Source organism: Myiozetetes cayanensis, unplaced genomic scaffold (genome assembly GCF_022539395.1).
Source record: "Myiozetetes cayanensis isolate MyiCay16 unplaced genomic scaffold, myiCay2020 scf15, whole genome shotgun sequence".
NCBI lineage: Eukaryota > Metazoa > Chordata > Aves > Passeriformes > Tyrannidae > Myiozetetes > Myiozetetes cayanensis.
This window is the reverse complement of record NW_026087159.1, coordinates 9,911,559-9,939,053: the sequence shown is the minus strand read 5'-3', so window position 1 is coordinate 9,939,053 and position 27,495 is coordinate 9,911,559. Positions and strand designations below refer to the sequence as shown.

General features: G+C 40.8%; 1 protein-coding gene across 1 annotated transcript in view; it reads left to right on the top strand.

The window, feature by feature from the left end:
• Positions 1-5,986, top strand: part of SMARCA1 (SWI/SNF related, matrix associated, actin dependent regulator of chromatin, subfamily a, member 1) — a 32,883-nt gene extending 26,897 nt beyond the window's left edge. The window contains 2 exon segments of the mRNA XM_050310592.1: positions 882-992; positions 1,692-5,986. Of these exon segments, the coding sequence (XP_050166549.1) occupies positions 882-992; positions 1,692-1,763 (183 nt within the window). The 3' untranslated portion in view covers positions 1,764-5,986.
• The last annotated feature ends 21,509 nt before the right edge of the window (positions 5,987-27,495 follow it).

The window sequence follows — 27,495 nt, the reverse complement described above, 5'->3', positions numbered from 1 at the left end:
ATGCTGCTAGGTAATTCTAGGATAGCTTGTGGTTCAAAAATGGCTTCATTGAATTTAATAGAGAGAGACATATTTTTTTCCAGCTTTTTTTTTTTTTCCCCTCAGACGAAAGCTTCCTTCTTTGAGTTGGAAAGCAAAGCCTGTGGAATCAGTGTCTTAATGCACATAGAATATACTGAATAATTGTAATAAAAAATGGTGGTGTTAGTTATTTGATAAGAGATCTTTTTCCTTTGGGATGTGGTACCAGAAACTAACTGAGTCAATAGATTTCTGTAGAGCAAGATGACAATCAGTAACGACAGTGCAGGTACTTTGAGTTGTTTGGCTCCTGATCACTTTTCAGATGGCCTGCAAGCCTTGATGCTGAAAGCATTTAGGGCCTACCACCCCCTGGGTGCTGCTTGAAAATACAACTGTGAGTTCACAATGTAAGGCTGGATAGATTTTCGCCAATTTGGAGCTCTACAGGGTCTTACCACAATAAAAACCCTTCAAACCTTAATCTGTTTGCTGCAGAAAACTATTGCTTAGGGTGGCTTTGATTCCTTTTCTCAAGATAGACTTGAAGACCTCTTTTCCTAAAATCTGCCATACTGTGCTGGCAGGCTGTAATTTGCTTCATCTAACCAAGATGAAAGATCAGATCCGTCTTTTGGGATGTCAGTTTGGAAGATACAATCTTGAAAACTCCTTGTCAGGAATTTGAATATTTCAGTAAATCCTTCTCTCTTTAAAGGTTACACAGATGAACAGCATGAATATTGAATGTTTTAGGAAAATGGAAGCACTTTGAGATTCAAGAATTTTAAATATATTTACGTAAACAAGAGAATTTTTATAATTTACTGAAAAAAAATTCATGTTTTCTGTTTCTTTAGGAGTTTCAGAGACGCTGCAATACTCTCATATCATTAATAGAAAAAGAAAATATGGAAATTGAGGAAAAGGAAAGAGCTGAAAAGAAGAAAAGAGGAGCAAAAGTTACAGCAGTATGTTTAGCAGAATTTACTTTACTTCTGGTGGGGCAGAATTCAATTATATTTTGTGAGAAAATGTAAAAGATAATTGTAGGCACTAATTGCTTTAGTAAGAAGCCTTTAGGTGAGAGATTAAACTGAAATACTTGTCTATTCACAGCTCTAGATTTTTTAGATATGTATTCCCAACATACAATATTTTGTGGGCTTTTTTTTTTTTTTGAGAAATCTTTAATTTAAATAGCAGGGGAAGACTCCCTTAAGAAGAAGTTACACTGCCTACTTTATACCTACTTTTGTACCTCATATATTAGCTTTCATTTGTTCTCAGATTGTTACTCCTCCCCTACATAGCAGTTGCTGGAAGAAGAAATGAAAGTGCTTCTTTTATTCTGAAGGGTTGTCATCTTTAGAACAGAATTGTGTATAAGTCAAGGTCCTGATCTTTTCATCCAATTCATGGTATGTGTGGTACCTGCACCACAAGACCATGTAGTGATTCAAGGATATAAAAAGGGTAGCAGAATTAAGTGTCTCCATCAGGGATTTATGTTTGCCCTGTCATTATATCCTGCAAAGCTGAACTGAACTCCAGAACACATGAGGGGTCACATATCTCCCTTTTAAATAATCAGTCACAAACTTAAAAATATAATTTTTTTTTTATAATGCCACCATTTTGTTAAATTTATAATTATTTTTTCTCTTTAGTCACAGAAGAGAAAAGCAGATTTGGCTGCTGAGAACTCTGGAAAAAAAGATGCCAAGAAAGCGAAGTCGTGAACCTGAAAACTGAATGCTAAATATTAAACTGCCACTTTCTTCACTCCATCTATGTGTATTAATTGCCAACTTCTTTGTATTCATGGTACTCTCCCCCAAGTCCCATGGTTTAATTTTGCAAATTTTGTATACTTTTCAATGCCTTCTTTACCTAAAATGTGTAGCTTTATATCTTATGCATTCCAGTATTTTTGTGTACTGTATTTTGTGAGTTTCATGTCTTTGGCAAAATTCACTCAGTCCTTGGTTTTTTGAAGCTTGTGCTGAGGTTTTAGCTTTTATATGTTTTATATGCTGCTGCTTTGAAAGAAAACCTAGATTCTATAGCTGTATTATTGTTGTTTCATATTTTAAATTTATATGGCTGTTGGAAAATAAACTGACTTAATTATTTGAAGAGAAATATACTTCATATTTGTTTTCCCTACCCTCTCTCCCTTTTTTGCATAGCTACATTTAGAGAGAATGTTAAGGTTTGTATAATTGTGCCTTCATCATCAATCAGATTTTTTTCACAGGAGTGCTTAGACAGGATTAGGAGCATGACAGAACAAAATCTAATTAGACTGACATCCTTGTTTGCTGTCAGCATTAAATGGACATTTTTCTCTGAAATGTTCAGAAGAAAAGCCAGCAAATACTTGTACACCTTTTTTTTTTTTCCTTATCACTGATTCTGCTGGGCTTCATACATTTTTAAACACAGGGTGAGGTGTTTCTCAGAATGACCTCCAGATTAAAACTTTTCTATGCCAAATAAAAGGAAGTAGTCAACTACCAGCTTCTGGTTGCTTAAGCAGCAAACAAAATAATTCATTTTTGGGCTGGTAGGCTGCTCAGCTATGCTGCCTTGTTGCTCTGATTATCTCTGCTGAAGTTCTGCTTTTACCTTTGATTCAACATGTCAGTCAGAAGCAATGGGGATATGTTGTGGAGTGCTCCTTTTTAGTATTTCTATTTTAATGAAGGGATGAGAGTATTGGATGTATGATTTTTTGACTTTGCAAGAGTGGCCTTTACTAAGCAGGTTCATAGTTTTCTGCTCACCTTGGAGTCTCTGCCTTTCCCGGATCAGGAGAACAGTGACTGTGACATCCAATGTTTTACTTTAATGTTCTGTCTCTGATCTGGTGTTTAGGATGGACCTTGCTGCAGTGAGACATGCCCTCATAATGTCAAGTCTAGATTAATGCAGTGTGCTTTCCATGGTACTTCCCTTGAAGACTTACTTGTACGTTTCTTCTGGTGCAGTTTGCTTCCTTCGGTGGTTTGAGGTGTTTTGAGAGGAAGAAACCTCTTTAAACTCTTTGTATTTCGTGCTTTGCATTGGGTACTTTCTTCTGTATTTGTAAAATTCAGGACTTTATAAAATAAAGTTCTTGAGTTCTGCCCATGTTCTTTAATGTCATTTAAAATATATTGGTATGTCTTTGAAGTTTTTTGGGATTAGTATCTTAGTATCTCTAAGTTTAATGAGTAATTTCCAGCTTTTCTTGGTAGTCTCTGTTTAAGGTTTGGGATAAAATGGGTGAGCATTTGAAAAGATTAATAACTTTGTGAATTTGAATATATTTTGGAATGGAGCTTCTTTTTGGGGACCAACTTATTAATAAGCTTTTATTTGTATGCCTTGTAGTGTAAAAAAAAGGGTATTCATTTGTTGAGATTCATCTGGTGAGTGGAGAGAGAGATCTGATAATGATGGGGCACAACTTCCAGGCAGAAGGTTATTCATGGGTGTCAGTGAGTGTGCAACCCAGATGGGACAGGTCTGCTCAGGAAGCAAGCTTGTCTGTCCAGCTGATGCTTTTTAGTGGTGGAGTAGCTGACATCCTGCTTTATCCTTGGGAGAAGGACATCCCATGTAATTATGGACAGGGAAGAGGCTGTGCAGCTACATCCATATATAATCACAAATCCTTGGAGCATTGCTATTAATAGAGAGAGGAAGATGCCTTATTTACATTTGCTTTTCAGCTCATGTGCCAGTCACTAAGTTTATGGCCTGAAATTATAAAAACAAGTTAAAAGAGGAAGAAAATAAAGGCTGAAAGAGCCAGTTGAAATTTTTGTGGAATTACATGGTTAGGTCTAGAGCTTATTCTATTGATCCTATTTAGCATTGGATGAATATTTTAACGTTTTAAGTCTTGAAATAAGTGTATTCTCGTTTTGTTTATTGTAGATTAGCTTTGTTTGACTTGCATGTTTTTGTGTATCCAGTTTCTCTGTGTTGCAAAATGTACGGAAAGACTTAAAATGGTAATATCTCAACTTGTTCTTTTATGCAGATTTCTTGGTTTGAGTTACCACTTGAGTTAATGTTCACTCTCCTCCTCCTCCGTGACACGATATACAAATTATATAGCAAAAAATCACGCAATTGTTCATCCAGATATTATCCCCTTGATCAGACAGCTTCTCTGAAGAATGATAAATACTCCCAGGAGCCACCTGTTATCTTTTACAGCCTGTAGTCCCTGGTTAAGCTGAATGTCCTGTTGAACAACAGTCCTTGAGAGCACTTGTACACTATAAACTAGTTCCTCAGTGTAGTGGGTCTTCCCATCCATCATGTCCTACAGTGATAGCTAAAGAAAATTGCTAACAGCTGCTGGTCAGGATTAAAGTCAAATGGATCTTTCTTTTCCCTTTTTTGTTCCTCTGGTTGCAGATACACAGACAGTATGTACCTAGCAGTGTCTTAAATGATACTAAAATTAGATGGGGCAAATGAAAGAATCTTCCTACTCTTTAACTGCTGTTTTCTTAGGTGAGGAATACTGTTTGTAAGGAATTAGTAAGCACTGAATGTAATGTGCTGCAAAACATCTGAAAAGTCTGGGCCTTTAGGCCATTTGAGAGTTGCCAAAAATATGACAAGATATAAAATTCTGAAAATAACTTATGAGTTCCTGTTCAGCAGACAACTAAAATTTGATTGTGTTAGCATTAGGCTTGAAGAAAGAAAAAGTAATCTAGCACCATTCACACATCAGACAGTGCACTGACATCTTGGGAGAGGTCAGAACAATTGTGGTGGGTTTTCTTTTTCACATAGTCATTACTTCCAAATTATCAGTCCTTTTATTTTTGTCATATTAGTGATGACACCAAAAAAGTCACGCTGCTGACCACCTTCATTGTATTTAATTGCAGTTTCTTGTGATGACACAGAGAAGGAATGAGCTTTCTTCTTGCTGGTAATATTAGACCATCTTTAGATACTGTTTGCACAAGTAGCTTTACTATGCTAAAATATTAAGTAAGAATTTTTTTCTTATAGATTAGCACTGCTTCTTTGGTTTAGTGCTAGTGCTGGTTATGGTTTAAAAAATAATGCAGCTTTCACTCTTTGAGACCATAAGCAAGGGGTGCAGTATGCAAAAATTCATCAGAATCTTTCTAAATGCCTGATAGAAATAAGTTTGTTGTGCAGTGCCTGCAGTGCCTGCTGGGCACCGCTGTGTTACAGGCGCTCTCTGTGCATGCCTCTTGCCCACGTTCAGTGGAGGGATTAAGTACTTTCAGTGATCATAAATAAATGCCAAAGCCTTACAGGTTGAAAAAACACGGAATTTTATGGTTAGAACCGGTTTATGTGAATGTAAAATGACAAGGTTGGTGCAGACATTGGCACTTGTGCTGCCGGAGGGGATTGATTGCTGACTCTACTTCTGGTCTGATTAAGAGAGCGTGACAGTTGTTACATTTTACTTAAGTTTATCTAGTCCGTGTTCTTAGCTTCAAGCATGTATGTAAATGCTTTAGTAGGTCACAGTTCTAATGTTTGTTATGTTCTTTTTCTGAAAGAGTTAAAGTTGAACTTAGTTTGCATATTTTGAAATGTACTCTTTTAATTGCATTTGCATGATATCCATTCTTTTATGAGAGCCTTAATAGAAGTAATATTTGCTGTCTCAAAGGTGTGTCTGCATTGTGTTGTTCAAAGGTAACTTCTGAACTTTTTCAAGTTGAGATTTGTTTCTTAAGTTGTACATATATGAAAATAAAAATTAATATGAACCTGAAGACTTCTGGTAATTATACTTCTGGTACACATGGGCCCACTCACTTGGATGCTGTTCAAGATAAGTTTGATTTGGTTTTTGTTGCTGTTGTGTCTCCCATAACCTTCAGGCTATGGTGGCCTTGCCTGTGTTGTCTTGTAGTATTGTATAATGTATGTTGATCCTGTATTAAAGTATATTGGTTATTTCATACCTCTGGTGTGTTACTAAAATGAAATACTTTGGAGCTTAAGTCTAAGTGACATAAGAATGGTAGGAACCATGAATTATGTTGTTGCAGCTGTAGACGTGCTAGACATTCTGCTTGCAGAGGTGCATGCCCTAAATGAATCCTCAGTTTTCCACTTTTTTTTTTCTCAGGATGACCCCTTAAAAAAAAGAGAAACAATAAGGAGCTCTGGAAGACCAATTTATCCTGGCATTGGCTAGTAGCAATTCTGTAGCTTCACAGTGACTTTTGATGGACCCCACTCTTTTTCAGGCGAGGCACCTAGACCAGGATGAAGGAGCTGGGAATAGAGATGTGGTTCCACCTGATCTTGCAGCCACAACAATTGTCAGGTTCACCACAAGAGCTGTAGTTCTTCCAAATAGCGTTGCTTACTGCCAGGCTGAGCAGGATCCCCAAGCTCATTTCTACTTCCTACCTGTTCTCAGGGCTGGGCTGCCAGCACTAAAGTCTGCTGTTTTCAAGATTTTCTTGGAAGCAGTACCTGCCAGCTCTCCTGAAGGAGGTGATCTGCTCAAACAACAGAATGTTTTGATGGGAACAGTGGTCCTGGCTGTGGAGTTCAGTATTGTCACATCATCATCATTCTCAATGCACTCAGTGTTTTGGGGAAGGTTGGGCTGTAGACACCTCTTGCAGGGAAGTCCTGGACCCTGGTGCCAGGCTGTGCTGCCACGTGCTGAGCAGTGCTTTTGAGGCTGGAAAACCGAGGAGAGACAACAAGTGGCAAGTTATTCCTGTAACCTGCTTTAAATACTTACTGGTATTTGGATGGAAGAGTGGTAGAGTCCCTGTGAGGAGCAGGAAGATGCACAGGTATGTGATGTGCTCTTGGTTGGGACTAAGCCTTTGCTTCTGGGCCTTATTTCAAATCCCACTGGGTCAGTTGATATCATGGGTATTTTCATTCAGAGGCTCCTTGGAAAGCTGTTTAAATTAACAGATGGGGTGTCTTGGCACAGTTCCCAGTGCCTGTGCAAGCCCTGCTCTCACGGCAGGCTCCTCTTCTGACATTGGAAATGTGGAGGGAAAAGGTTGAATCCTGGAAAAAACTGCCTGTGCTGGGCTGGGAAAATCTGTGTGTAATTAACAGGAGACTTGATGGCTAAACCTCTCTACTTTTATTGGTAGTAAACTGAAAGTTAAAGTAAAGCCACTGTAACTTGCTGCTGAGTGAGTGGAGTTATGAATGCGTGTGCCTTGGGATGGAGCTCAGCTTGTGGGGGCAGCGTTGGGCTTTTCTCCTCTTGCAGTGCTCTCATGTTCTTACCAGTTCAGACCCCAGGTGGTGGTGTTGGATCTGAAAGGAGGAAATAGGAACATGGAGAAGCTCCTTTCACTGGGAACAAGGCCGGTGGTGTGGCAATATTTTTGTCTGACAGGGCTACAGTCCAGCTGTCTCCTCAGAGTGGCCACTCCTTCCCAAAACATGCCTGCAAACCTCTTGACTGGCTGGCTGCTGCCACCTGAGAGGTGACTTGAGAAGGTCTTCCCATCCAAAATCAGCTGCTTTAGCTGATATGGCACTGGGTGCAACGCTCAGAGCAGCTCAGAGCCAGCCTGCAAGATCTGAACTGGCTTTGTGTTCGTGCACATGCAGTGGCTGCTTGAAGGGGGGCACCTCTACACCACAAAAAGCAACGTCCCTTTGTGCCACAGGATTTTTCTTCAGCGACTTACTGTTAAAATTATGTTGCTGGAATTTAAAAAAACAAAACAAAAACCCTACCCTTTTAAAATGTTTCACAGTTATTTTACGGCTTCTGCAGGTACGTATCTCCGAAATAATTTTACTTATTTATGCTACAAAGGAATGATTAACATTACTTGAATGTGTGGAAGAAGTACAAGAAGTTTCTTTTGCTTGACATCAGCCCTGGAGACTCAACATTTTCTTTCAATATTCAAAAAGGAATTTAATTTTAGCTTTTTGTGATGCTCATTGATAATTAACTGTTCCACGTACTGCATCTTATTATGCTACAGGCCCGAAGATTTTCTGTTGGAAACGAAAATCAATTTCAACAAATTCAGTTGTTGCTGCCTTATTAGGTTATGGTACTCAATGTAAATTAAAGTTTTGAATTTATGCCATTGATCAATAGATGCAATTATTGATTTGGGATGTATGAGGTAAAAAGTGAATAAATAAGTTTTTGTCTTTGTTTTTATAACATGGGAACATGTCAAAGTTTATTGAGCTGTAAGTAACTTTGTAGTGAACCTCAGAATCAGAAACACAAAGAGTAATGTTAGTCTGTTTTTTTCTTTGGTGCTAGTAGGATTTTCTTAAGATGCTGACTGGCAGGCATCCTGCTTTAGAAGTTTATTTAGAAATCTGGGGTGTAAGGGTGGGCTGATTGCAGGTCCTGATGCCCATCCATGGATACTGTACATAGGCCAACACATCACTCTTCAGAAAACAACAACTTTTCTGCACAGAGGACTCATTGCAGGGTTAAATTTGTCTGTCTGAACATGGCCAGAAAGTCTCCATCACTGGAGGAAACTAAAAGTAATATGGAGCTAATAACACCCTATTAACACAACATATACAAATCAAACTATCTTTTTTTCTAGATTGAAATTAAACCATTGATTGCACTCCAAATTATTCCAGGGGTTTTGAATGGATGTACTATTTCTTGCTCAAAACTAGATATTCACGGTCTGGACTAGATGGAGCAAGATGGGAAACCTGTCACTTAGGACCTGCCTGTGTGTGCCAAGGTGTGGGAGAGCTGGGAAGAGTCTCCTTTGTAATTGGTGCATCAGGAAGAGTTTGTGTCCAAGTATAGCATTGCTAAGACTGTGTTAGTGGATTGTATACTTGTTTTTTTCTGTGTTACTTTTTGATGAACAACCTGAGATCAGCAGCATTGCCAGTTTTTTCTGCATAAATAATTTGGTTTTTATTTGAAGAGCTTTGAGATCTTTCTTTGAGGATTGCTATAGAAATATTTGTTCTCATTGGGAATTAGCTATAGTAATTAAAGCTGAGAAAATGCAACATTTTTTACTACTTTCATGAACCTGGGCTACTGCTTTTAAATATAGAGAGGAAAAAAACTCAAGAGTTGATTGAGGGCATAGTTCACTTGATCAAATGGATGCAGAGCCCAGCTGGCAGGAAACCTATTAAAATAAAAGACAAAATTGATAGTTTTGTTAGATGGGGACCACATTCCTGTGGGAGATGAGAGGATTTGCATCAATCACAGCAGCAGTGACTGCAGGTTGTACGTGGTAGGGCCTGTGCAAAGACCATAGTTTGTGTCTCTATCTTATACAGATGGAAATAGATACAGATATCTTGTCAGATTTAGTGGTATCAGAAGAAAAAGTGTATGTGAACTGATGTAGATATTTGTAGATTGTGAACTTGGTAGATGTCTCAGCTGTTGAAGTAAAGCTGAGGAGGTATCTCTGAGGTTTGCTGTATTTTCCAAATGGAAAAATGAAGACAAAACCTTCTTCCAGTTTGCCAGTCACCTGGTAGCCATTCCAAGACCTTAGTTCACTTTTCTTGTATGCTTTTTTTCACCCCCTACAGTTTTCAGCAAAACTATGAAATGTGTCAGTTCACTCAGAGCCATTTGATGATCTTCCTGAAGGAACTGTTGGCCTCTAGAATTGTTGTGTGGCTGAGCATGTCTTTTCCTCCTTCAGTGCAGTGTCTATTGCCTTGGCCAAGATCTGTACTGATTCTTTGACCATGTTTCAGAAAGCCCTGAAAGGTAAACTATTGCAAGCACTGCTCCTTTGATGGACATGTTCTGTCTGCCTTTTGTATTTGTTGAACACAGAATTTTGTACTCTGGGTACCGCTCTACCTCAATGATTTTTGCTGTTAAAAGTAGAAATGCTGATAAAATTAAGCAGAATTTGTAAAGGGATGTCACAGGTGTTCCCAGGATACCTTTGCTGCATATTCATGTAACTCAGACTATGCAAACAGGCTAATGTTTACGCCTGTGTAGCTCTTTGATATGTGTGTTTTGCAGAATTTCCTCTGCCAACTGCATTATTGTAGCCCACAGCATAAAGGTTTGGCTCCCTAATTTCAAGCAGTAGCTGCTTGTGTTTCTAGTCATGGGGCAGTCAGATTTCTGGTTCAGTTCCCTGTGATGTGCAAAAATCAGGTGTCACTTCTGCTCCTCAATAGTAATGGTTGACCTTAATTTGTTGATTTCACTAGGATGAAATAAAAATCAGTGTTTTGGAATGGAAGTGATTTGTGAAACCCAAGAACCCCTGGGGAAGTCCTTTTTTATCCTACTCCTGCCAGTGGTGGTTGCATGCAGGCTCCTGCCATTGGTGAGACTCTTCACTGGTGTGAAAGTGTTGAGTAGAACCTCACAGTGAACCCAAGACTTAATTTTAAATGTGATGACACAGTCCAGCCTACTTTGCCTATGCTCAGTGCTGATGGGTTTGTTCCTAGTTTCCCTGGAAGTGTTGATACAGATACCAAGAGTTGCTTGGACTTTCTGTTCTTTCCCATGGTTTCTTTGACCATTTTCAGTGGAATTTCTCTGGTGTTGCTGTAGAGAATTGAGCTGGCTGCCTCTAGGTATTTTATCAAGACTGATTTAAAGACCGACAGTTCCTTTTCCGAGTGTGAGGTCTCATGTTCACCTGAGTTAGGTAAGAACACACCCAGAAACAGCAGAGAACATCTCTCCTCGTACATGACAGACTTGTGCAGTGGCAAGGAACTCAGCAACACTGGAATGGTGGAATTGCAGCGTGGGGCTGTGCCTGCAGGATTTGTGCCCAGGTGAGGCAGGAGAGCGGCAGGAGGGGCCTTTGAGTGGCAGTGCAGGACTGGGAGCTGGGACACTGACAGGCATTTCTGTGTCTCCTCTGGGACTGCAGCAAGCTCCTTTCTCTGTTCTCTCCTCTGCTAAGGTCTGTTTATGCCATGTATTTCCTCTCGGGTGAGGATGGATGAATATCTATCTCTGTGCTGTGGTAGCACTAACAATGCAGGCTACGATCATGGGTAGGGTCTCAAGGTGCTGCTGTAATATTAATAAGAGCCTTGTAATAAGATTCAGTGTTTACAGTTCTTTCCAAATCATGGCTGTTCTGAGTAGCTCACAGTATCAGGGCCTCGGCTACATATAAAATAAGTAATTGATTTGCTTTCCATTGAATAAATGACAGGCCGGTGGAATGATTAATGAATAAGAAATCATGAGTGTCACTGGCACACAAATGGGAATCATCATTCCCTTAACAAATTTTTTTCCAGTTGGGTTTAACTTTCCACTGGGAATTACAGTTTCACTAATTTAACAAAACCACCCAATAAATAACTCATCATTTTTTATAGAGGTCCGTTAAATAAATCTATATTGAAGTACTGAGAAATGACACTTGTAGAAGAAACATTGCTGCAAATAATGAGAAAATTGCAGATGTATTTTATACCTCTTCTGAAAATCAAAAGGTCTCATAAATACAGTCTGTAAAAATGTCTGTGGAAGAGTTAACATAACTGTACAAGCAATAAGCCTGACCTTTCAGTGTAATTTATTTTAGATTTGCTCAATCCTTTTTTATTAAAACTAGCACATCTGAAGCAGAATTAAATCCTATTATACCGGCTCTGTGATTGTATCAATTTTTCTCTGCCATGGCACACTTTATTAAAAATTACTTTGTTTCATATTGGTTAACGCAATCAGGAGAGTAAATGAAGTTTGTGGTCTTTGGTAAAGAAAGAAGCATGTGGTTTCTATCCTTGAGAGCAGTGTAAATTGCCCTGAGGATCAGCTGAGTTGCAGCTCCGCAAAAATCAGTTCAGGTATTTCCTCTGTAGTGGTGAGACACAGGTCCCCCTCAGTGTCTGCACTGATCCTGGGACTGGGTTACACAGAGCCACCTGCATTACACCTTTGTGCCTTCTTCTGAGCAAAAATATTCCTATAAGCTAGGTAGCAAATCCTTAGAGACACTATTTATATCAGATGAGGAGTCTTAAAATGAAAAAATGACTTCTCAGTCCCCCGTGGCAGAAAATAGCTCAGGGAGTATTTATATCTCGATTAGTCAGGTCAAGGTCGTTCTCACAGACTGGAACTGAAGCCTATTACTCAATTTAAAATCCAAGTAAACTAACTTTTCACTTGTTATGCAGGAGTTAAAGGCATCTGCAAAGTCTTAGGTTCTGTATTGTCCCTATAAATATGAATTTGAGATTGATGAGAAGAGTTGGTCTTGGTCTGGCAACACAGGTGACACATAACTGCAGATAAAGTGTGGAGGGATCAGCCACACTGTTTACATTCACAGCAGGTTTGCAGTTCTGTGCTGCACCTATCCTGAGCACAATACCCCTGAGACACCTGCAGTGTTCTTACTGCTTTTGATAGCCAAAGAAACAGAGGTTTTTGGGGTTTATATCCATTTAAATGGGAAACAGGTGGTGGGACAAGGGATGCAGAGCTTTGTAGTACTGTATTGTCAGGCAGCCCGGGACCTCTCAAAAGAATCTCTTGCTCTCTTTCTGGCTTTTTACTCGGGAATATCTGATGGTGTTTCTGTATATGTTGGGCTTGCTTTCTCTTTTCCTACTGTCTCACTGGAGCATCTTTGTTTCTGCCTCCTACACGGTCCTGTGTTCTAATGTGAAATTATGAGTTACCACCAGTGGAGCCTGTTTCTTGTTGTTTCTATTACCTGAGCTGACTCAGATACACCTTTGTTCTGAACAACACTGTGTATTCACAGGAGCACACCTGCCTGTGTTTCATCCCTCTCTCGTGTTTTAGTGGAGCCTGTTTGTCATGCTGGGGATTGGTGTTTGCTCTAGAAGCCAATAGTTCTGAAAGTGCTGCTGTATTTGCTGTCCTTGTGTGAATTTTACTTGGTTGTCTTTCCCCTCAATTTCTTGCAGTGCAGAAACTGCAGTTGGGTTGGATTGCAAGAAGGGGATTTAGATGGAGCCAACTATTTTTTGATGTTTAAAGTCTGTCCAGTGCTCTTTAACTGACCAAGATCTACAGCACTTTGGAGAATTTACTGCCTCCATTGAATGGGCTGTTCACCATTTCAGGACCAGCCTCAGTAGCCTTGCTGAGCATATTTCCATGCTGATGACATGTTTGCAGTGAATAATAAGAACTGACACATTTAGTGTGCACAGGTTAACGCCCCAAATCAGGTGCTGTAAATGGTTATGGGTGGGGAGCTGGGGCAAGAACCTGTTTTTCTTTTATACAGCATTACGGCAAGATCTGGAAAACACGTGAGTTTATTGCTTACTCTACTCATTGCAGGCAAAGTGCAATGTTGCCTCTTTCTTCCCATCTCCCACCTCGTGTTCACAGATTTGGGGAAAAGGTGTGGCTGGAGATGTCCTGAAAGGATGCCCTTTGTGGGAGAAGATGACCAGAACCTCAGAGCAGCTCTGGGTTCTTCGAGGATCACACAGGTACCTGCAGCTTTGGTTTAGAAAGTCCTGAGGCTGGGAGGATGCAGCAGCCTCTCTGCACTCCCTCTCCAGCATCATCTCTCCCTCCAGAGCACTGCACTCAGCACAGCTGCTCTTGGTGGCTGCAGTGCTTTTATTGCTGCTGTGATTTTGCTCAGGTCCTCAGAGCAGCCTTCACAAGAGCAGAAGTCTCCCCTCTAAGACAAAGTGTCTCAAGTTCTGGCCTTAAAAACAGTGTTCCAATTTGGAAAATCTCAAGTAGCCTTTTGGCTTTAAAACACATTAAGTGTTTTTATCTCACAGGAGTAGAAGGCACTCGATATGCATATCAGGTAGAGAATGAGGCCTCTGGGCAGTGTTATTGGTGTTGTGGGACTACATAAAGGAAAAATGGCTTATTGCTTATTTCCATCTGCCCACAGCTGACCTTTCCAGGTGCAATGTGTTTCGTCTGGTGCATCTGGAAATGCTCCAAAACTGCAGTCTCCTAGGCTTTGGCACTGTACATATTTCTTTAGAGAAACCCACATATCTGCAAAGAGGAAAAAAGGAGAAAATTCTAGAGGGGAACAGCCTGCTCATCACCGAATCAGATCTGAGTTTTAACAGGTTCTGTTGGGCTGCAAGTGCTGCCTTGAACATTCACTTAGAACAAATTTGATTCTGGTGACAAATAACGAGCTAATAAACCCTGATGCCAAGAAATCCTTCGTTTTGATCCTGATAGACTGCATTACAGGCAGCTCAAGAACAAACCTTCCTTTATGGAAAAGGAAATCTCAGTAAGTGTGAGGGTTCGCTGCTCCCTACACTTGCCCAGGCAGCCTCACCACTGAGACACTCAGTAGTGTTACTTGAAGGCACAACAACAAAACTCATTTCACAGGGACCATCCAACGTTAGACATTAAAAAAATTTTCCATCCCTACCCCCAGATGAAACCTGACCCAGTGACCTGGAGGTGAAATGGGCTGCTGCACTCCTCTGGTGCCTGCAGTGTTTGTGTTCATCCCTCAGAGCACTTTCCTTGTATCAAAAAGAGAGTTAATCTGTCACACACACTAATCCTGTTTGTCTCAGAAGTAAACACAATTTTCCAGTGTAGAGGGGCTATTTTAGACAATTTTTACATTCTAAATCAGAATATCAGAAAAATTTTTGCATCTATTTGGTTAAGATTTTCGCTATGCAAGTCGAGTGACTACTTTTGACCTAAATGACTTTTATATGAGGAAAGAGGTGGACAACATAATAATGAAATGAAAATGTAGAAGCCTTTCACTTCCAATAGGCAATTTCCCCCCCCCCTGGTTTGGAAGTGGAATAGACAGAAAACATGATAGTTATACCAGCAGGTGGACCCATCTGTCATCCCAATCACTGTGAGCTTTGCTTCTCTTTCAGGCCAGGGAAGACTTGGAGAAGTGGATGATTAGAGAGGCAACTACAAAGTGCAGAACTCTCTTTATTATACCAAACCTCCTGACATTTTTCAGCTTTTTTGAACTCTTGACTCTCCAGTAAGGTAAATGTAGATGCAGGTAAAAGTAGACACACTGGTCTGTTACATCAGTAGATTTGGTCTCTGACCAGACTACACAAATTATCTGCTTGGACATCTTATCTGGTACAGGGACTGAGGAATCTGAGTTTGTGAACACAGCTCAGTATCAGTGCAGTTTCTGAGTGGAATATTAGGCAGTGGCTCTCTGCTAAGGGAGTCCACCTTCTGATGTCTCTGGGCAACACAGGAGGGGAAAGCTGTTTGTATTCCTGCAGTTTACATCAAATGCCTGTGATGACATGTGCATAAAAATAATTAGTGAAATAAATACTCAGGTGTCGATGCTCTGGCAGGAGGTAGCTAAGGGAATTATCTGTGTGAAAAAGGATAATTTAAGTTGAGAGCATCCACAGGGATAACTGATGCCAAATCTACCATTACCATTGATTTAGGCATAATTAGTTTGGATGAAAACAAAAGACTGTCATCAAAAATAATAAACTGAAGCATAGCAGCTAATTCAAAAGTCAGATGCCTTCATCAATGATGTTTGAGGAAGGTGTTTTGATCCTCCTGCACTGTTTATGTGACTTGATGCGCTGGCTCTGGCTGGTTTGCACTGTGGCTGGGCACAGACATTGCACCACAAGAAAACTATCCTGACTATCCCAGGACAGCATTAGCCAGCTTGCTTGTTGTGTTATATTTGGAGAGCTTTACACTGGAACAACCTTTCTGACCTATTACTGTGTTAAGGATTTAATGTGTTTCCTTTCCAACTCACTTTAAGATTGGCTTTGATTTCTGGATCTGCTGCTGGTTTTTAAAGTCTCACAAAGCCGCTCCTTGTTCTGAGCTTTTGTAACTGGCTCTGAACTAACCTCAATTTCTTGGTATTGCCCTTTCATTGGTACACAGTTTGAACCTCTTTCCCCTTACCCAATGGACCAGGTTTTCTTTGAACTCTGTTCTCCACTTGCCCTCCAGCCTTTTTGTCATCTGTAAAGGGAAGCCAAATGTAGTCATGTGGTCCCCTAATCCTCTGGAGAACGTGTGGTTCACAGATGATGTGTGTTAGAGACTCAGCTACAGTGAAATCACAGATTTTATTCTTTCTCATGCTGTAGCAGCTTATGGATTTAGTAACAGAGATCTCCAGTTCATAAGCTTCTGCATTAGCCACACAGTGTTGGTTATCCCACTAATATTTTGCTTGTCTGTTGAGCTCACAGTGTAGGTACTCTGCAGTAGCTGGCTCTGTAGCATGCAAAGCAACCTTGGAGCTGGTAAATTAACACCTACTCTTTTTCTTTTGCAGGATGGAGAGGGATAAAATCACCACAGTTAAAGTGTAGGAGTGTTGACCATGGACTGACACACTGAGGAGGGCACAGCCTTCCCCCCTCCCTGAAGAGATGGGTGTGGTGAAAAGGTGGCATCACAGCATTCTCATCCATCTCCTGGTGGACACTGCTGCAAGATGTGAACAGTCCTGTGTGAAACTTGTGTGCAAGATGTGTCTTCACAGGGGAGAAAGAAGCTAACAATATGCTCAAAAACCAAATGGGTTGAAAAGGAGTTTGAGAACTGGAAGGAAGAAGTAGTTGGAAACAAATCTGTTTCAAGATAAGTGTGGTCTTCATTGTAACCACCTTCACTGTGTTTGAGGCTGTGTTTTTACCTCAGTTTATCAGCATTTTCTATGTTTTTCCCCTGATGAGTTGCGATCTTTCCCTTGATAGCAAATCCACTGAGCAGATGGCTCAGCACCTTCTGCTGAGCTGTGTCAGCTCATCCTGGTCAAAGACCTGCCCCTGTGCTCAGTTCAGCAGACAGGCCAACTCTGCCAGCCTGGGAGGTTCAAGAGCCCTGCTCTGGGGGTGGATCCAGCATTTCAGCAACAACAGGGGAATGGGATGCACCGTGTGGGTGATCCTCACCGTCACCATCAGCCTGTAAATGTGTCACATGAGTAACAGGGTCTTGAAAAACGTCCTTGAATACACTGGCAGGATGACTTTCTGCTACAGACCTCCAGGAACAGGCTGAAATCAGCAAAGGCACAGTGGAAAATGGTAAATGGGGTTGGAAAGTGGCCAGAGATGTGACTGGGCAGCCTTAGCTCTCCAAACTATCCAGCTCTGTGCAGAATGGAAGCAGGGAGTTTCCCCCCCCCTTCAACTGAGGCTATTTCTTCACATCGTAGGAGGTCACCAATTATTTCTGACTGATCAGCAGAACTGCTTCTAGGCTGCATAAATTTAATGGGGCCTTTTATTCGTTTGTGAGGCTCCTTCTTCCAAGGGGCATCTCTTCACTGCTGGAGCATAACATGGAGCCAGCTCTGCTCCAAGCAAAGGGGAGGAAAAGCACTTTTGTAGATAATCTGCCTGGGGTTTGGATAGCGAGACACCAGAAAAGGTTGTTTATAGTCTAGCCTAGTAAATGAATTTAATCTCTATAAACTCTTGATAAGGAGCTGGTTCCTCAGACACCAAGTGTCAGTGTAATTCACTGCTACCAGGATGGATTTATGCTGATAGAGGAGCTGGCTCGTATATATTTCCTTTTTAATTTACATTTTGCTGTTTTCTGTTTCTGGGAAATGAATTAAGCAGAACTAAGGCCACTTAAGAAAAGTGTCTGTGTGGGACTGGAGGAAAATCTAGCTGGACAAATGTGCTAGTTCAAATTCACAGCTGTACTGAATTTGAATTAGGCCTTTCAAATGTTTTGGTTTGAACGAGCTGAGAAGGTAGGCTGGAGGAGCAAGACAAGGGAAACTGGGTTTGTCCTCTCTTCTGACATCCCCTTTTGTGCTGTGCACATGGCTACAACCAGGCACTGGATGACAGTCCTGGATTTACTGAGAAATTGTCGATGCTGAGAGAAAAGGAAATAAGGGGTTAATGCTCTCCTCACTTACACATGGGTCAATGTTTTCTAAATGAGTATTAAAAGAAGACCAGTGGTGGCTGTGAGGGAAGAGACAACACTTGAGTTTGAATTTGCTTCCCAAGGCCTGGAAGGCATTTTTATTCCTGTTGAGAAAGAATTCAGAGGAGGGCTGTGCACAGTGCTGCTGCTCTGTGTGTTCTTTCTGTATTGCAGCTGGGCCCATGGTCCAGTAAAGCTGTTACTTCTGAGGGGGACTAAGAGTAGAAGATTTAAAAAGCAAAGATTCTGTGAAATGCAAACAATGTGGATTATAATAAGTAAGTATAAATTAGGAGAAGAAAATAGCATGTTGAAAGCAGATTAGTAAGGAGTGTGCCTGTGGATGCCTGTGTAGCTTTACCAACTAGTCAATTAGAGTCAATTATCATCCTTAAACTCCTAGCCCCGTGTTTAGTATGCTTGCAGTGTGTCCAATTTAGCTTGCACTGTTTCACAGGTTCACAATTTTCTCTCTGTGTCTGAAATGATCTAGCTGGAGACACCAGCAAAGTGCCAAGCATTAAGTATATAACAATTGTAATTCTTTTGACTGAAACCTGATTTGATTCAGTTGAAAACGACTTTAGTGTATTGGATTTACGGTTCATTTAACAAGTGCTGTAGATGTCAATACATTAGTGTAAACCTGATGCAGGTAGTAATTTGGTTTCTAATGAGGTTCCCCAGCACTATCCAACTATGAAAAATGGGACATTCTTCAGTGGAGCACAAAGTGCACCTGCCTGATGGCAGATGTTGTCTGAGGCCCTGCTACTTCACTTCCTGGGAACAGTGTGGTGTTATATCTTGCTGTGGGCTTTAAAAACGCCTCGAACTGATGAAACGGTAGAAGCACAGATTGGGAAGAGTAAAAGATTGCTCCTTAGAAGTTTTGTTTTAATTATAGATTTAAATTACAACTTTATCTCTTGCAGTCTTAATTGTGCAGTTGTTGCAGATGCGAAATTTCAGCCAGATTTAATGGAACTTAGAAGAGAAACCTTTTATTTTTATGGGGCTGCGTGATCAGATCATCTCCTTACCTCCCCACTGCCTTCAAACTGTTTCACTGAATGATCCTTCTGATGAACGATGAAAACAGATACAGTGCAGAGAGGCTGGGAGACACAGAGAGAAGGCAGTGATGTCTCCCTGTCCCTTGACCCTCTCTGGACATGAGACACATTCCAGAAAAGCAGCTGTGGAAAATGTTCTCTCCTTTCAAGGCAATGTGTGTGGTCAAAAGTGGGTCGGGTCCCACAGTAGCCTTTTCCCTGTGGGAAAGACCCTTCCAAGCTGCTGGGCAGCCCATGAGCCCACCTCCCTTTCAGCACTGGTGCTCACAAAATACTTTTAAATTTTTTATACGCTGCAGGTAGCTTTTGTTTCAGCGTTCAGCTGATTTCCACAGGTTGAGACGTTACTGATCAATAAGAGGGGATATGAAAGCCTGACCCTGGCAGCCTGTGTTGGTGTGATTAAGGGTACAGAAGATATGTTCAGTCCTACACAAAGCAGCCTTCTCTGTCTCTTGATTCCCTTCACGTCTCAGCTGGAAATACAACTCCTTTCGCTCCTCTATCCTTCTTAATTTCCTTCCTTTGCTGTTATTTAGCTGCGAAGTGCTGCGTGCTGCAGTAGATAATGGAAGAAGCTGTTCAGAATGAAATGGCGTGGCATTCTACGCCCTTTTGTAAACTCTATAAAATAAAGATGAACTTTTCTGCCCATTCCAGCCAAGGCACACCTTGCTGCGGGGTGTTGGCTCCTGCATTTTCCTCTGGATCGTGGCTGACTCCAGACAGCAGTGTGTTAGGAGCACTGTTCATATCCTCTTCATAAAGACCAGTGTCTGTGGAGCTGCATGCCCATGCTCACACTGAAAAGTGTCTTTTTGGGGTATATCATCTCCAGAGTAAGGAAAAATATAGTAGACTGAATTCACTTGCTCCACGAGGTGACTCTGGGGTGATGTGAGTGCTCAGTGCTGCATCTTTACAGACACTGCAGTCTGCAAATGCTGCTCTAGATGGGAGCCCTCAGAAAAATTATTCCAAAATACCTGTTAAACCAAATGTATCAAATTCTGGGTAAACTTGTTACTTCAGAATTTAAATGGGAAAATCATAATAAGCTTAGTTTTCCCTTGGAAATGAATAAGCCTCAATTGAATTAAGGGTACTTTAATTCTGAGTGAGAGTGTCAGTACAAGGACTCAGGGCAGTTTAATTGAGCCTTTCAATTTGTGGTTTTTTTGAGATCTGATTATCTTCCTTAACAGTGCACTGGTCTAGGCAAGTCCCTAGATTTGTGTTCCTCTGCTTCAGAGAGAATTTATCTTCTGTGGTACCGACTTGGAGGGTGGCAGACAACAGCTGGCAGTGCTTCTCTGCAGCAGACTGTCACTTGAGCTCAACCTCTAGGTTTGCTGGGGGAATAAGATGCTGGACAATGTTTTAAGCAATTGTTGAGTCTTAAATGTAGAGTGCACAAAAGCACAGAACTGCTCTGACAGTGTATTAACATACCAGAACTGCATACCAAACTTAGCTGCTGTGAAATGATGTACTGATTTATAGACCTCCCAAGACCAGCTGAAGCCAAGAGTGTTTTTACTCTGGTGTGAAAAGAAAACTTACCTGTTGAAGGCTCAAAAGGCGGAGTTCACACCTTAGCACCTTTCTCAGCTCATCTCTCCTGCCTGGGATGGAAGGAGCCACGATCCTGTGGCAGAAGACTACACTGCCTGTCTGGGTAATGGTTTCCCTCAGGATTTGCAGCAAACAGAACTTTTCTACCACCACTGTGAGATATTGGTATGGCCACCAGATAACAGTAACACCTGCACAATGTTTTGCAGCAGTCAGGACCTCTGCCTTTGATGATTCTGTGTCCTCATGCCTTTTTTCCTAGGTCTGACCTGGTAGTACTTGAAGATATGACAGAGCAGAAGTACCAGCTCCATCATTTCCTAGTGGTCTAAAATCAAGAGGGAGGTCAAAACAGTCACTGAATTACAATACATGAATTCAGGTGAAGCTATTTTTCGTGTCTTCCTCTCTCTGCTTTCATAACTCCTGTTCTCTGGGCTTTTAAGGGGCTACAAATGAGTTGGCAGATTTTCTTTGGTTGGTCTGCTTTAATGACAGTGTGGGTCTGACACAACCTCAGGTTTCTAAGCACTGGAAATTTGGAATAAAGAGCCTTATTTTTCATGTCTGAGAGCTGGCAATACTGCTTCCTCCCTCCTGGTCCCTTTTATCATGCAGCTTGACAGAAATATTTTGTTTGTTATTTAAAAAAACCTGTTTGTTAAAAGTTAATATTTTTTTCTTGTAAAGGCTCATCCATCCTGGTATTACATTAGCAATTCTACTTTGTTCTCCTGTGAAGCAAGTTTCAGTTTACAGGTACATCTGCTTTCCATTCCACAGCTTGAAGAAAGTCGTCAGAAAAATCTTAAAACCTACTTAATGAAGCCTTTTAAATGCTCATCCTGCACTTTTGAGTGAAGAGCAATTTATATTTCATAAAAGTAGAAGCTGAGCTGCAAGCTGTAAGTAATTATCATATAATTAAATGTCTACTATGAAAGAAATGAAAACTCAGGCTTCTTGGGAGGCTTCCGTGACTGGTTTATGCAATCACAAATTAAATTACATTTCTTTACCTTATGAATGTTCTGGAGGTACATTAATCTAGTTTGGAGGTGCACCTCAGAGACTGCTAAGCTGAGTTAAGAAGGGAAGGGAGTTTATCAAACCAGTAAATTCCATGGGCCAAGAGGAAGCTTGCATAAATATCTGTGATGGGTTCTGCTAATGTGTCTGTGCTTTTCTTGTGTGGAAGCATTTGCAGCTAATAATGAAGAAATCAACCCCCATGTGAGCAGTGCATTGGGTGAACTGTAGTATTAGTTTGCTGACCCAGGCCTGGGTTCCAGTGGACATGGCCTTTCTGCAGGAGAGAAAAGATATTGTCTGTTTGTTGGGAATGGGGTGGGGGGTGCTGGATATCAGGCAGTTTGGACACTCTTCACGTGTTTAGACTTCCTGTATGTTTAGCTAGGAATCCCTTTCCACTGCCCAAAGGGCAATGAATCTGTGGGCAGTGCATCTGCTGGAACTTGCAGGAAGGCACCTCAGCTCTGGATGTGAACACTTCATTTCATAACTCTCCTTCTGTTAATACTTATTGAAACGATGGCATTCACTGAAGAAAATTTCATGGCAAGGAAAGTGGTGAAGCAGTAGCACATCAACATTTGTGCTTTGTATTCTTACTACTTATGCTGTTGGCATTTTAGGACATGGTACATGGTTCAGTTTTACCTGAATGGGAGAAAAGCTGAATTTTTTCAAGACAGGAAGCCCTGACTTGGAGCTGTTCTGATTTAAGGAGCTGCTCCAATAACAGCCTGTTATGGCTTTATGCAAAGAATAAATAAAGTATTTTCATGCACTGATGGAAATAAAGAGCAGTTTCTGTGTGACTTAGCTTACAGAACAGGAAGACTGAATGTTTCATCATATTTTTGCAATGTGTTTAGCTTGCATGAAACTCTTTCTAACAAAAAGGACTGTTCTAGTCACGGCTCTCTGAGAAGCTTTGGTACTGTGCTGCTAAAGTGGCTTCTCTTAGGTCAAGTGCTTCTAGACCACGAGAATATCATTTTTGTCTTCTCAAATGAAGATAAATCTCATGGTGCCTTCAGTGTACACTACAGTAATAGTTAATAATCTCAATTCACAACTATATGCAGTGGGGTGATGACAATGTAATGGTATCCTTTATGATGTGTCAAGGGGGCATATTATTGGTGTTGGCTTTTCTTTTCCCTCTTACTTTTTTCTTGAGGTTAACTACTTAACCTTGACTTCAGGCTGTAATTTTTTCTCATTGCATTTCTCCATTATACATTATTTGGTTTGGTTACAGTCACTAGACTTTAACTGCTCTGACATATTAATTTTTAAGGGCACAAATGACTTCATTAAAATAATGTCCTTCAGATAAGTGCACTTGGTACTGTGATTGGAAGGGGACAAAAAGAAATATGAAGCATCAACTCCTTTACATTTAGAATATGTTATGGGAACCAAACCCAGTAAAATACTTATTTGAAATTCTTCTTAGCTAGCTTAGAAACTCAATGTGTAGCCTACAATCACAAATCAGTTATGAGTTTCTTTTTCTAATGTTTCTAGTAAAAGATTTGTTTTGTTGAAGTCTTCATCTATATGCAACACTGTTTTCTTAGAATCATAGAATGGTTTGGTTTCAAGATCATCTTGTTCCAAACCCCCCTGCTGTGGGCAGGGACACCTTGCACTAGACCAGGTTGCTCAAAGTCTCATCCAGCCTGACCTTGAGCACTTTCAGGACAGGGCATCCCTTGTTTCATTGCCTCACCACCCTCACAGTAAAGAATTTCCTCCTCAGTTCTAATCTAAACCTGCCCTTTGTAGGGTTAAAGCCATTCCCCTTGCCCTGTCACTACACGCCCTTGTCAAAACTCCCTCCCCATATCTGTTCTAGCCCTTTTAGGTACTGGAAGGTCTCCCTGGATCCTTCTCTTCTCCAGCTGAACAACCCTAACTCTCTGCCTGTGTCCATAGCAGAGGTGTTCCAGCCCTCTGAGCATCTTCATGGCCTGCTCTGGACTCGCTCCAAAAGGTCCACATCCTTCTCTGCTCACCTGAGACTCCCATGGCATCTTGCCAGGCTGTTTCGAGGTGACCTGAGTTGAACGAGTTATTTCAGATGTGTACTAATACAACTGAAAGCTTTTAGCTGAGTGATTCCTTCTGCCTACCCTTCTCCAGAGGCTCTCCTCAGCTCTTGGAAGGGCTTTTAGGTTTCTTCACTAATCAGCAAGTTTGTAGAGGTAAAATGCTCTCAGATGGTGCAGTGGGCCCATGGACACGCACGCGCTGGGGAGCACGTTCCGACATCCAGCATTACCGAGCAGTGTTTTTACCTTGTGCTGGAGACTGAGGAGGGCCTGAGCTGAAAATACAACTTATTTTCCCTGTCTCCCACAGAGCCTCACAGCACATTCAATGAACACAGCAGGCAGCTTTGGGGTGATGAGGCCTCGGCCACTTCCTTCATTTCTTCAAGAGCACCATTTTAAAATGAGGTATATAAATGCTGAGCTGCCGCAGATTAAAAAATAAAAGTTAAAATTGAAGCTGACCCAAGTTAAAAAGCAATTTTCTGAGAATGTGAAGGCATAAAGGAAAGTGCCTGAACACGATTTTAAGTGGGCCTCTGAATGTGGAAGATAGACGGCAGGAATAAAGGGATGCACGTGTTGGTGGGGTGCTGCAGATGGAGAGAGCCCTTGAGTAACATGCTAGGAGCAAATTTCAATTAAATGAGCATACTTCATGCAACTACTAAGTTCTGTCTAGATAAATGGATTTTAGAAGAATATATGTATCTTTTTGAAACTATGAAGCCACTTGATAAGATAGTAATAAATCTGTCAGAATTTCTACTTTGACCAAAGCTTAGCTGTAATACGGGATTCATTTCAACACCTAAAGCCATTTTGGGGTGGGAAGAGACTTTCCCAGCGTTGGAATTAGATTTCTCTGCAATGGGTATTATGCTCTTGACCCCATATCATTGCCTTTGAAGAGCAGCAGTATTTAAAATCCTCTGTAATGCCTGAGCTCCAGCTAAGGGTGCGCTGTGCTGTTATAATGCAGCACTGATGGTGGCCGTGGTTCAGGCACTGAAAGTATATGAGGTAAACACAGGGCTTTCTTCAGGATAATTAATAATTTAATCTCTGTGAAGTAGGGGTTGCTCTTCATTTATCCCAACTACTCTTTGATTTTTCTCTTCAGCCCATGTTAGCTGGCATCCTTCCCTTTCTGCCTTCCTCCCCACACACAGGTTGCCTTTTATAATAAGCTCTTTCGGCAAAGACCAGCTTTTCTTTCTTTCAGATTGCACTAAGCTTTTCTTTCTTATAAAAACTAATTGTGACTTGCTGTAAAATACATTCTCAGGTTGAACAGACCAGCTTTAAGAAAATGGCATGATGAAGGGCTGCAGTCCCTGCTGTGGCTGCTATGAAGTGGTACCTGCTTTGCTAAAAACATCACTCCCAGGCCAGGCTGTGGAGTCTTGGACTGACATGTCAGTACTTTTGTGTATGTGGGCAAAGCTGCAGGGAATCCTGTGCCAGTAATCCAGTCTAACACTGGGGAGTCAGGGTAGGGAGACATATCCCTAGTTCATGTTTATCCTGTAACATGCAAACAATTTAACAGTTCTAGCAGATGCTGATTTCAAAGTGACTGCCTAATATTTTGAATATGTATTTTCAAAGTATTTTCTTCCACAAATTTAAATTGAGCTAACAATTTTTTTAGCACTCCAAACTAAATTGGCTCTGGCACTGTTGGTTGGTTTTAAGTATTGCCTTTCCCACTCCTGGTAGCTGGAACAGTTGTGCTTTTGTTTTACAATTAATATTTTGATGAAAACTTGTAAGGTACTGTAGGCATAAATATTTAATATCTTCCCCCCATGTTTCTTTATTGCTGAGCTTGGTGATAAGTTAGTAATTCAAACTGAAATGCAGATAAAATAGTAATGTGAACAGTTTAAATCTGCATTTTTCCAAAGCTCCTGTGGTCAAGATGACTGCGTTCTAGCAAGAATATTGCTATTTAAATTTGTTTACCTCTACACTTCAGCTGAATGCTGCTGTGTATGATAAATGAGGTAAATAAAGGTGCCTTTCGGGTCCCAATAACTGCACAAGAAACCTAATCATTCTCACTAACATAAAATAATTTAACAAATGGAACAGTGCCATAGCAGCCTAATAAGAGATTTCTGAATATGGCACCACATATGGCCAAAGTCTCTTCAGGCATAATTCAAGCTTTTCTTTTTTTCTTCTCTGTTTTTAGTAGATTTGTTTTATGTTTAATGTGGAACAAAACTTCGTGTTTTCAGAGTTTACTTTTACTTTTTTAGCTGTTACTTGATTTTTGGTCTGGAAATGGAACATTATGATTTATCTTTCCCCCATGGTAACTGGTACCACTTCATCTTATGGGTAAAAGATGTTGAAATTTGTGGCACTGTTCCTCAGGAAAAGGCAGACTGACATTAGGTTCAGATTTTCATCTCTTTAGAAACACGACTATGTCATTTATACCAAACAGAGCAATGTCCTTAAAGGCAGATGTGCAGATGTGAAAGCCTCTGTCCCACTCTCTCTTCCTCCTTTCCTTCCATCTCTGTCTTTCCCAGAAGGTAATTTCTAAACAGATGGAGATACTGCTATTTAGTAAAAGTGCTCTTTGCACAACACTGGGTTTTTGTAGCCAAGGCAGTGTCATTTGGCTTTGTATTTTTAACAGCATTATCATTTGAGCAAAAAGAAGTTAATCCATTGCTTTGTTAGTGTAATCTGGGTTATCTGCTGTGGAAATATGCTTGCAAGACTTTGGTCTGATAGAATTTGTCTGAAATTTAACTATCCTTACCACTTACTAAGCAGGATAAAAATCTTGCATTTCTGTCTAGAGTACACACTGTCAGAGAGCACCAAATAAATTTAATAACATTTAAAATTCCTCTTCAAACCACAGTTTAGTTGTGGTTTTTTTATATTTATCTGAAGAGTCAAATTGTGTCCTAATCCTGCACTTTGATCCACTTTGTAAGCCTTTCTGTCTTGTCTTGCAGATGCCAAGGTACCTCCTGTAGCAATGCAAGTAAAAATAGATCTGAGGGGGAGTGCAACTTTATGAGAGCCTTGGGATCTTGAAGAAACATTTATCCCAAAGTCTGCTGGTTAAACCACAAGATAAGAACCATCTCTGACAGTGTGTCTCGATTCCAGCTGTTTGAATCCAACCATTACTCGAAATCTATGGATACTAAAATCTTCTTGGTCTCATTACATTTTAATTGTAAAAGAAGCTGGATGTTGCTGGTGGCTTTTGCACAACCTTATTCAGAAAGCTCCTGGCAGCTGTGGGGATGAGCTTTTCCAGGTGGAAGGGTGTCAGTTGGATATGCAGGCACCTCACACTACTCCAGCTCCCCATGTACAGTCACAGCTACAGTTTCTGTGTTCAAATTCCTGGCTACAGGTACGTGTAATATCAATTTTGTGCCTCAAAAGAACTAAGAACCATGTTTCATTAACGCATGGTGGTGGAAGCACAGATGGTACATTTCAAAAAGAAACCAGAAAACACTTTAAAATAAATGAGGAGCTGTTAATTTCTCCTTTGGTGGCTCTTTTAACCAAATGTTAATGGGGTTGGGCAGAGGCTGTGTATGGGCCAGATATTTCTGTCTTTGCTGTAATGGAAGCAAATGAAGACAAAGTGGGAATTAATCTAACTATATCTATCCATCCCAAGCACAAATATCCCTGTCTTTGCAGAGAAGGAGTCTGGGCTTTCCTGAGGCAGCAGCCCTAAATCCTGACAGAGCAACACCAATGAACTGACTGTGCTGTGGAAAAAGCCTGTCTGGGACTGCCTGGGTGGTGGGGGCACTGCAGAGATGTTTTCAGAAGGCCAGAGTAGGAATATCCTCTCATTAGG